Genomic DNA, 12,133 nt, shown 5'->3' on the forward strand with positions numbered 1-12,133 from the left:
AAAACTAGGAAGACAATCTTGCATGATGAGCATTCAGACATTCCATGGAACTTTTTCAAAAATAGAGTAATCTCTGACCCTGATTTGAGTGTGTGATAATCTCTAGGTTTTTAAATGAATGGTGGACTTTTAGAGGATAGGTTGCTGGGCCACTCTGTCTCACTGCAGAACCGCTGATTAGCTGTGCGATATCATGAGGGAGCCGGACAGATTAAAATGAGTGAGAATTGGACACTGGATGATGTTGGAATGGATCTCATTTAGATCTTCCATCACAAATTATCTGACTCCTACCTGTTTTAGGCTTTTTATATGTAGTTTTTAATTGAGGAATTCGCAGTATGCTTTTCAAATATTGCATACTGCTAGTGTAAATTATAATTATTTAAAAAAATAACACTTTGGATTTCTACTTTGGTTTTTTAACACTCACTCACTCAACTAGTTTAAATGCCATAGCGGCAACGAAGTCAATGGCGCTATGCAGATTTACATCATCTAAGGTTCTAGCAAAACATTTTACAAGCATTTGCATTTTAACGTTTGATATTTCTGTACTATGTGTTCTATGTTCACTTCCTGTGGGGAGAACTGAATTCTTTTCATTTCAGTATTTGGTAATAGTTACTATTCTCATGCCACAATGTCTGTCTCTGTTTTGGGATAGAAGCAAATGATATATTCTAAATTGCGCAGACTGATGCAGGGGATTGATGGGACTTAGATCTGTGTGTAATTTTTTTTGAAGTAGAGAAGTGCTATTATCCCTATTTTACAGATGGGGATCATGAAACACACTGCAACTAAGTTAGGGTCACACAAGAAGTGTGTGATAGATCAAGGAATTGAGCCTAGGTGTATCAAGTCTAAGGCAGGCAACATAATCACTGGACCTGTAGGAAGTTCAGTTCTGTTGGTTGAGGAGGTTGGTGGAGAGGACAGACCATAGTTTAAATTTGTTTTTTTTTATTTGGTAACTTATATTGGGCACGCCAAGTTATGGATAATTTCCCGTTTTTATTCTTTTTAGAAATCCAAAGAAATTAAATAAAAATAAATTCCCTTCCCCACTGCGGTTTTTCTAGCATTGCATATGAGAAAAAAAATGTTATGACCCATAATCTGGATGCAGTATAAAGGAATCTATAAAAGAGTTTATGCTAAATTCCCATCAAATTACAGGGAATAGCACTCTTTTTTGAGTATATTTTCAGTCTTTTTTTTTTTTTTTTTTTAACTTGGAAGTCATACTTTTTCTCATTTACTCTTATAGCTTAGTTTAAATACAATTTACAAAATACAATTATGTGAAATTTTAAAAAAAGTCTATCTGTAAGCTCTTTTCACTGAGAATATAGAGTTAAAATTGCCTCTACCTGAATTATGTCTTGAATTGTTGGTCTTATCGTTTCCTGTTGCAAAATTATGCAGCTAGAAATATAGGCTCAAAGGGAAGTTACAAAGATACGTTCCATTTCTATTTTATATATAAATTCCTCACTCTCTGAATTCAGTTACTATAAATGTATACTGTTGTCTGTTGGACTACTTTAGCAATTTAAACCTAGAATGCTCAGTTCTTGAGGTAACAATTAATTTTTTGTTTAATATTTCCAATATCCCTTTTAGGATCTATAGTTTCAGTAGTGAATCCTACAATATTCTTGTTAACTCCTAATTTTCTTTGCAAGTGGCTTTATTGATGGAGGAAATAGTGGTGGGAGATCAGACACTTTTCATTTGTTCCCCTTTTTCTTTAGTGTGGGATATCGAGATATTCATGCTGCGGATTAAGTATGAGGTATTTGTTTTCCAAATGTGGAACTAAAATGTTATAATTCAAAACAGACAATTAGGAAAGGCCACTCAACCCAGTAAAAGTACTTCTCTGCTTCTAGAGGTATTAAGCCAAGTTCCTGTTTCTCTGACTAGGCTGACTGCAATTCAATGTGCATCCTAAATTGTCCAATGGCTGGTTGCCTTGCAGGGGGGAAAAAGGTTCAGGTCTTTTATGTATCAGTTGTTTAATTGTAGTCTATGATCTGGTGGTCAATATTGTATCAATAAATTGTAATATATCTGTTTAGAAGTGAAATCAGATACTAAGACCAACACTTATTTCTTCATCTCCCTTCTTCATGTATCAGTATACTTATCAGCATGCTTCATAGTTTCCAGAAGACTACCTTTCTGTTTTACTTTTGGTATAAACTCTACACAACAAAAGGATTAATTCCTGCTGGAAAACTGAAAAAGTAATGTAGTAATCCAATCCTGGACTTTAGTCCAATTTTAGACTATTTATAGTCCTCTAATTTTCAGATCAGGATATAATTTCTGCTAACCTTGTGATGTTTTCTCTAAATAAAGCTTTATCTCTTTGGAAAGATTTACATATTGTGTGAGAGAGAAAAACTACGTAAAGAAATCCTGAAAAATTGATTTAATATGTTTGGATTCTTCATCATGCCACCATTGTTTTTAATTTCCTTTCAGCTGTCTTTCTAAGAAAACAAGCCAAAACTAATTTATATTCATGCTCACCATCAGATAAGCACTGCGTCATTTCGAAATGCAAAGTTGTCCCCCCTCTCCTACCATTAATGACCATACTTTGTGTTTGCCTTTTAGAGGATGGACACATTTTTAAGGCCTGATCCAAAACCTACTGAATAGAAAGATTTGATTTATATTGACTATTGATTTTAATGGGTTTGAATTAAGCCTTTATTGTATATCTCCCTCATCAAGTCATGTGTTTTTTCATACCTGTGCACCTTGGTTTTGGCTGAAACTGGAAATCCTGAATTAGTGAGAGGAGATTCAAGTTAGGAAGGATGGTCAAAGGAAAAAAGAGATGGTTTTGTGGTTCAAGTATTGGACTTATTAGAAATCTGTTCTAATTTTATCTTTGCTACAGGCTTCCTGTGTGACCTTGAGCAAGTCCTATAACTTTTCTTTTTGTCTTAATTTCCACATATGAACAATGGTAATAACATTTATATATCTCCCAGGGATGTTGGGAAACTATATTCATTGGAATATGTAAAGCCAATGTGCCAACAAATTGCTAATGCATTGTAACCACCTGATGTCCCCCACAGTTAGCATCTTGACCCCAACTTACCCTCTTTCCCACATCTACTGCAAAGATCTCCACTATTCACTAACAAACTGTTAGATGAAGAGCATAGGCTGAAGGCTAGTATGCTGATGGTATAAAATCATGTGGATACATCCCCAACAGCACAAAGGTTTCTTACAGGAATGAACCACTGAGGCAACAAAAGCAAAGAGAATCTTATTCTCCTCTGTCATTGCAACCCCCAAATCAATACCGTCAGAGCCCCACCCACCTTCACTGCATAGTGAACCAGCTAATCAGCCCATACTGTGTAATGCAATCATCAGACTCATGCACTGACCTCTGGGAAGAGCTGAGGCAGAACTCTCTAAACTGGAATGGATGACATTAACAACTTCACCAGTCATGAAGAATTTATCTGTGTCATATACCAACATCAATGAGTTCTAGAGGCCTTAGAAACACTTGAGACATCTCCTGTAAAAAAAGGTCCATGCTTTTGCTGACTAGTAAAAGCCTATGGAGAACAACAGGGGCTAGTGCTAATGGAAATTATCAACTCCTTCTTCAGAGAAACAAAGCTGTGTACTCCACTAAAAAATGCAATAGGTTCTCTTCCCCCATGCCACCGACAAGCATCACAAAAGCAGCCTATGATACAGAAAATTTCTGTTTATTGCCCTATCTCTACATCTAGGTTAAATCATGGAGATAGTAGTGCCAACCAAGCTCCAAAAAGATGTGACAGATGGTCTTAAGACAAGGATAGCCCTAGGAGCACTCGAGAACCTCTAACTCTGTAAGAGACCTTTGGAGGAATTATGCTTGGATGAGAAATTACAACCACACAGATTAACAAATCTAATAAGTATCACCTCTATTCCTGCATTACATAGAAGCCAAGTATATATAACCTGCTTTGGATAATGTTCACAACAAAACCAACACCTCCAAACTCAAACTGAAGTATTCTGGTATTCTTTCTTTCAGTGTTTTTCAACTTGTGCCTTTCTGTGTTACATTTTACCAGTGGGAAGTACTGAAATGGGAGGAGAGAAATTGGGAACACTTATATACCTGTCAAATCAAAATAACATCCTTCATGAACACAGTATAAAATATTTGCTGACCCCAAAGCATTTTGTAATGTGAATAAGCATCAATATTCCTTTTGTATAGATAATGTAACAAGGCACTGAGATATTAAATGACTTGCCTGAAGTCAGGTAGTAAGTCAAAGAGTGAGTTAGGAATATATATCTGGTCTCCAAAGTCTCAGACCTAGGGTAATTCCACTGGACTACAGCTTTTCTCCCCTAAGAGAGGGGACTTCAACAGCACTGTTGTAATTTGCTGCTAGCTTGTCTGGGTTAACAGCTACAGAAACTACTTTCTTTTAGATGAAGACTTAATTAGGATTTAGTACCTGTTTAAATAATTGATTGTTCAATTCTGCGAGATGCTTAACAGCATGGTCCCAATCCAGAAAAGCACTTAAGCACATGCTTAATTTTAAGTACTGTTGACTTTAATGGAACTGTTCATGTGCTTAAAATTAAACACGTATTTTAGTGCTTTCCTGTATCAGGGCCAGCATGCTCAACACCTTGTGGGAATGATCCCTCAGTGAGCACAGTATCTGAAACTTTCCTATAGTAGTTAGGGTCTTGAGCAACTTTTGTAGAGCAGTTGCTTGTAGAGCACTTGTTCCTTAAATGATCTTTTCTTGTTCTTTTTCTCTAATGTACCTGATGGATTTCACTGCAGTCCTCTCGGAACTAGCAACTTGTATTAATGGTGTGAAAGTAGTTCAAACTGAGGTATTTTATATGCAAAACGTGTTTTTAGCCCATACAACTTTTGAGCCACAACTTGTGCATTAGAAGGTTATTTGTTTGGATAGCTTCTGTAATTTAGTGGAAGTAATAGCATGCTGTGTGTGCTTTCTGGATTTTTAAAACTTGAACTTAAGCCACATGAAACATTGGTATTGGGAAAGGGAGAAGTGAGGGGGAAAATGACACACATTCTCATTTTTTCTTCATTATGATTTTTCATCCATTGGGTATTTTTAATGTGTGTGTTTCAAGAAGCAGGATTAAATTAATGAAGTATCAAATACAGTGGATGTCATGAAAATTTTGGCATTTGCTTGCAATGATTTAAATTTACTCTAGTATCTTCAATATTCCTTATATTCTACTTGCCATAAATATTTCGGCACATTAAATATCAAGTTTTTTCAAGTGACTGTATAATTTTGACTATATGTAGGCAATAAGGAGATGACTGACACAGAATGTAGTTTTAACTCCAATAAAGTTGGATCAAATTTGGTGTTTTGATGACAACTCTTTTGTCCTAGGTTTCCTCCAGCTATTGTAGTGTCATGCCAGGGAAACATTTTTTGTTTTTAATAGAGAATTTAAAGCTGTGTTGAGTTCATTTGATTTTATTTATTGAGAGAACCTTTGTTCCAACTGCTGCTAATATATTTTGTTCAGAATACAAAAATTTAGGCAATAAAGTATTTAGTGTAAATTGAGTGCTTGTGAAGGATGCTGCTTATATTTTTCCACAGAAAAGGAGCAGCATAAGCAGCAGCAGAAAGCTTACCCACACTGACCACTGGAAAGTCCACCTGTAGTTGTGAGAAGATAGTTAGTCTTCAGGATCAGACAGTTTTTGGCACTTCTTGTGTGATTACTGACAAGGCAGTCAGCTGTGGTAATAGTTTTTGTGATACGCCTGCTTTCCCACCAGAAACTGGATTAGCACCACAAAACTCATTTTGCATAAGCTACTGAACAAGACATCAAAACCTGACCTAGATTCCATCTTGTCACTATAACCAAGTCAAACAGTAGTGTGCATCTGTCTTTTATTCACTTTGTTTCTTTGCATAGTTACATAATTTCACTTGTTTTTAATCAGTTTTGCTTTCTCCATAGGATAAACCCCAACCCCTCATTTATTTGGGAAGAGTTCTATGATGAGTGACACTAAAATATGATACTTATCCTAAAATGTTATGCCAGATCTGTGGGCATTTGGTACAACTACTGGTATATTGTAAATTAACATCTTTGATGTAATAATATGACATAAGCATGAACATGTTTATTTGTTGCATTTAGGACTGTAGGGAAGTTTTCCTCTTCAGGCTCATCTCACTCTTCTGTGCCAATCTGTGTTTGTACTTCTCAATTATAAGAATCTTTATGCCTGTGATTCTAGCAGAAGAAGTATATCCTACTAGTAAGGCCTCCCGCTCTCATTAATAACTGTAACTCTTGCTAGAGATGAAACAGGACTATTACATCAAGTCCATCCTCAAATAACTCCAGGTCATACTTCCTCACATCACACTGTTCTTGACAAAATCCCCAAACTGGCAAACAAAACCATCAAGAAAATTCTCAAATTGTAAGGTATCCTATCTTTTTCACTAAAAAATAATAATCCTGTATTGATTTTGGGAAGGAGTTTCATATTGCTTTTTCTTTTCTTTTCTTTTTCTTTTTTTTAAACATGTAGAACTTTGGAGAAACACCTGCATTTATTTTTTATTTCCTGCTTTTAGCAGATGTTTTAAATAGTCTAAGTTTTTTGGTACCCTTTTATCATGTTCATAATATATAGAGAGATGGACCTGTGGACATGATTTTTGGTTTGTGTGGCTAAAGAGGGAAGGATGAGGATACTTCCTAGAAAATAATTAATATTGTTAAATAAACTGCAGCTTCTAATTTAACCTGGCTATCTCTCAGATACAGAGAACATATTTCTGGTATATCTTATTTATTTATTTATTTTTCTTTGGTAAGACTATTACATCAAATTCAGACTGTGCAGGCTGTGAGAAGCTAATATAACTTTCATGTAATCCTGTTTTGTTTTTTTTCTATAACTCCTTTCAGGCAGCCAAGGACAGTTTCCACTCACACAGAATGTTACAGTTGTTGAAGGGGGAACAGCAAATTTGACCTGCAGGGTTGATCAAAATGATAACACCTCCCTCCAGTGGTCAAATCCAGCTCAACAGACCCTGTACTTCGATGACAAGAAAGGTGAATATATTTTCTTTTTAATAATTTTGAAATATTTTATGATAAATAACAAATATCTTACAATGAGACCGATTGATTTATTCCCAAACTGCTTTAATATGATGTATTATGTTAAATATTAAATATTTCACTGTGCCAGGCATGAACTTTAAAGAGTACTTGCAATTTTTTGATAAACTATACAGTGCTTGTTTCTACTTCTGTTACTCTGATTGAAGGTATTGTTTTTAATGTATACCTTGATTTCTTACGTAATTTTCATTGCCTACATTAAGTGGTCGGAGGAAAAGAACAACATTTTTCACGATGATTATTGCAAGTTGAACTGGAAAAATCTTGTTCAGATATTTTGAATGGCTACTTAAGGATGGCATTGTGGGGAGGGGAAATACTAACTCATAAAGGCCATATCTTGTATATGGTAGTTGGTGGAAGGATAGACAGTATTTGGCTCAAGTTCATTGAATTTTGTGTTTTGTTTTTTGAACTATTAGTGTGCTGTTACCATCACATGGTTATTCACTGAAACAACTAATTGTCAATTTCACTTATATTTGTTGCCTTGGTTTTCACTAATTACATGATGCATAGGTTGTTTGGTGGTGGTGGTCTACCCCAGTGAAAAACTAAAAACAATTTCTGTCTTTCCATAAGTCAAACATTGTTAATTTAGTAGGACATGCTACTAAAATTTCTGCTTCCACCTGACCTGAAAAAGCCAAGAAATGTATTTTTTCCGGTAAAATGTTAACATGAGAATGCTTTTAGATTTCATAAGTAAAAGAACATTTGATAATTAACAGGGCTAACTTCATAAAATCTCTGTTTGGCTTCAGAACTGCAATAGCCTTGATGCTGGTTCCAGCATTAGCGAAGCTTGATGGAGTTTATATTTAATCCTTCAGCGAGGACTCAATTCTGCAAGATGCTGAGCACTCTGACCCATATCCAGCAAATGGGAGTACTCAGGTGCTTAAAGTTAAGCACTGATTATGTGTTTTACTGGATGATGGCAAAGGAGCTTAGCACCTTGCGGGATCAAGCTTGAAGAGCAGGTTTTGTGTGGACCTGTGTACTTGATTAAAAGGAGATTTGAAAAGTGGCTGTATTATATCTACAGAGCCTGCAGTTAAAATATTTTCAAACTGAATAAGTTTAATTGCTACAAATATAATAGGCTAAACAGAATCTAATTAAGATACTGAAATTATTCCTTTTTCCTTTGTCTAACTTTTTTTGTAATGTGTAATCATTGGATTTGCAATTTCTTTTAAGTCTTAAGTACATTATGAATGTTGGAGTAAAGATACATAATGAAGGGTTTGTAAAGTGTTAATATTCCTAAAGCCCAATCTTGCAACACTTACTCATGTGAGTAATCTCACTGATTTTGTATGAGTAAGGAATACCTGCGTAGATAAGATGAGTGGGTTTGAGCTCTTTGATAGATGAAACACATGAACATTTGTGATATCTAGAGCTTTTATACATTGAATGACATTTTAAAGGATGCTAAAAACAGATTTTATGAATACAAAAGACAAGTTAATTTCTGGTAGGAATTACATTTGCTGTATAAACTAGATTTATGACTATTTGTACTAAGAATTGTTAAAGTTTGTAATATGTCTCTTATATAATAAACTGAAGCAACAATATTTGAGTGGCTTGTTGCATAGTAAGTATTTGTAAGCAATTTTTATATTCTCTATAGAAGATACAGGAGGCTAAAGTAAACTTAAAGAACTGCAGTTTTTATCAAACTTTAAGCTCTGTCCTAAGGCTTTAAGGCATATGTGAGGATTTATTTGCAGTGGAATTACTGTGCATCTCTTACACAGGAAAACTGCTAAATTGATCCAGAAGCATGGTAGATCCTTAAATCATGCATATTCAATTATTTTACATTTATAAGGCATTGCATCCTGTTCATGTGACATTCCCATCTTTGACGTTACTACTAGGGGAAGTGAGCCCCATATAATGTTTTCACAGCTTTAATCAGTATCTCTGTTTATGTGTGTTTCCCCTCATGCCTAGAGGAAAGATACTTCCTTTACAAGATTTTTCCCTTTTGGGTCTTGTATTGCTAGGAAGGAACTCTAGCTCTGAAAACATTAAGTCCATCCTGAGGCCAGTGTTCAAGCTGAAGTCTGAGTCAGAGCCTTTTCTTCTTACAGGAATTTCATTTGGATGCTGCTCATTTAGGCATAGGTCTTAGGTGCAGTAGATCTGCTTCACCCATTGATTCCAGTGCCCAGACATTCAGAGCTCTTCTCTGGGTTTGGCCCTAGCTGCATGAGACCTTTTCTCTCCCTTCATAACCATGTAAATGTCCTGGTACAGCTGTGTTTACCGGACCCATAAAGTCTATGAAAAAGAATAAGTGGAGACAGACAGACAAAACTTTTGTAGGAACTGGATCTATGAAGCTCACTCCCCCCAAGAGATCAGAATGACCACAGACCTCTCCACATTCAGAATGAAATATTAAAAAAACATGCCTTGTCTTAACTTTCCATCAATAAATTATTCAACACACACTAATCAAGCTAACAAATTTATTTGGACATAAGCTTTCATGGGCAGAAACCCACTTAGTCGGATGCAGCATACACCGGATACATACGGATGTATATGCTGACGAAGTGGGTTTCAGCCCACAAAAGCTTATGCCCAAATAAATTTGTCAGTCTTTAAGGTGCCAAAGAATTCTCGCTGTTTTGCTAAAAACAGACTAACATGGCTACTCCTCTGGAACTAATCAAGCTATTTCTTCTATTGGTTGGAAGGAATACAGAGAGTGCTATTATTTCTATTTTTAGACACTTGAAAGATGCTCAGGTACTATCATGATGGCACCCAGTACCAAATATATGGCTAGTGGGTACAGTGGCAGGAGAGTAAGCTGATACTGACAGCATGCAATAGAGCATGTTCCAGAAGCAGAGACGTTACCTGTGGATGAGGAGGAGTGACATGCCCGCTCCAGGACACTACTCTTCATGAAGGCCCTACTGTTTTCAAAAACTAGCACTACAAGATAGTGGTACAGAGGAACCTAGAACCTGGTGGTCTCATCCAAAGACAATTTCTGAAGATAAAAAAACATTTTAATGTAAATATAGTCTATTTTTGTGAGATAAATCAGTGATATATTTGAGAAGAAGCATTACCTTCTTGGTTAGTACCATTGGACTGAATGGGAGGAGACTGTAACATTATTGGATGCACTTAATGGCCGTATTATTGATAGTTTGTCTAAATGAGTACTTAGTTAGCAGCAAACTGGAGTGAATCTACCCCACACAATTCTGTTGCTCAATAAGTGTCTGTGTGGATTTCACTGACACTCTAGAAATTCCCTAGTGTGCTTTAATCTACATCCGTTTCCAAGTCGGATAGATCAAAATGGACTAGAATTATTGCACAGCAGCAAGTTCCACATAGACAGTATGTGGCAGGCTAGTGCGGGGAGATTTACACACCAGCTTGCCACAAACAAAGTGTTCATTTAGATAAGCACTGATAGACTTACAAATTTTGTGTGATTGAATAAGCAGGCAGTTTGATCTCAAAGAAATGCTAGTAATTATTTTTCATGCAGTTGTCTCTCTTGAAATCTGCACATATCATTAAAGTTGGCCTTCTGTACCTGAGTCTCTTTCTAGAATAATTTAGATGCAGTGCTACTGCCTACATGTTATACGCTTATGAACAAAACATGGGAAAACATTTAGGATTCTGTTTCTGACTTGACCTGTTCTTGTACCTCTGATTCCCGTGTCTTTGGACAAGTCACTTAACATTATGTCTTCATTTTTTCCATCTGAAAAATGGGACTAATAATGGGTTTAGTGAGATATAGATAACTCATCTTGATAATATTCTCCAAGATCCTTGGATGAAAGGTGCAATAAAAAGTCATCTTATTATTTAATCGTATTATGAATGATGATTTATTCATTGTTTGCAACCAGAACACCGAAGATATTGATCACATTTTCATTTTCACTTCCTAAATATATATCAAAATTTAACTCCAACCCCAAATTACCTTACAGTAAAAGCAAATAATGTCAATATTTTGAGTTGGTATTCTCCCTATATTTAATATATATTGTTGTTGACACACAGGAAGGTTTTGTGTTCAAGGATGCTTTAAATTAAATGGATTAAATATTTATGAATAAAATGAATTATACAAGTAATATTTTAGCTTGAGACATTGGTACTCTTTGCTTATATAATAATGAATAGACAGCTAGAAAGTATTGAATAGGTTTTTGTTTCAGGAGGAAAAATGAAATATCTTCATCTGTTTAGTATGTTTATATCACAGTTAAATTTTTGTTTTTCGAGTCTCCTGGCTTGGATTAGATCAACTATTTGTTATAATTTTGAGGCTAGTGTGTGATTTAGCCCTATTGGGATATGCAAAGAATGAGGGGGATGGAAGGCCTCTTCCTTTATGTCCTTATAATTGCAAGACACATCTAGATTAGGAAAACTGATCCCCTGCTAGGGTTGACCAGGACCGGCTAAATTGTTTTTAAACAGGACTTGACAGCTAGTGAAATCCATGTTAGCTAAAAGGTGTTAACTAACATGCCTTAAAACACAACTTATTTTCCTAGTTTAGATTTGGCATCAGATTTCAAGGACAGGGAGAGACCAACAGCAGTGCCTATTCCTTCAGTGCTCATTTAGGCCTGGTCTTCCTAGGTAAACCAAATGTAGATATGGTCCTAAAGTCATTATGCTTCTTCACTCTGCCTCCCCCTACTTTAGGCTTCCTCTTCCTCCAAGCTATGGCTTAAAAGCCACAATATAGCTATTTGTTCATGAATTCTTCTTAATCTACTTTAATTTGAAGTGTGACTGTGAAAATGAAAATAGACAACAGCCTCATTTTACCCATAAGTAGTTGGCTAACATTTCACTGGACAAAGAGTTGTACAGAACCACTGCAGGTAAT

At 35.7% G+C, this 12,133-nt stretch overlaps 1 protein-coding gene across 2 annotated transcripts in view; it reads left to right on the forward strand.

Annotated features, from left to right (window-relative positions):
* CADM2 (cell adhesion molecule 2) overlaps positions 1 to 12,133 on the forward strand; it is a 908,788-nt gene that overhangs the window by 680,466 nt on the left and 216,189 nt on the right. For both annotated transcript variants that reach the window (XM_067543384.1, XM_067543391.1), the window contains one exon: positions 7,006 to 7,155. In XM_067543384.1, the coding sequence (XP_067399485.1) occupies positions 7,006 to 7,155 (150 nt within the window). The remainder of the gene's footprint in view (positions 1 to 7,005; positions 7,156 to 12,133) is intronic.

The sequence above is a fragment of the Emydura macquarii genome, unplaced genomic scaffold (assembly GCF_026122565.2).
Source record: "Emydura macquarii macquarii isolate MOO-44397 ecotype Brisbane River unplaced genomic scaffold, CSIRO-AGI_Emac_v2 contig_75, whole genome shotgun sequence".
Taxonomy (NCBI): domain Eukaryota; kingdom Metazoa; phylum Chordata; order Testudines; family Chelidae; genus Emydura; species Emydura macquarii.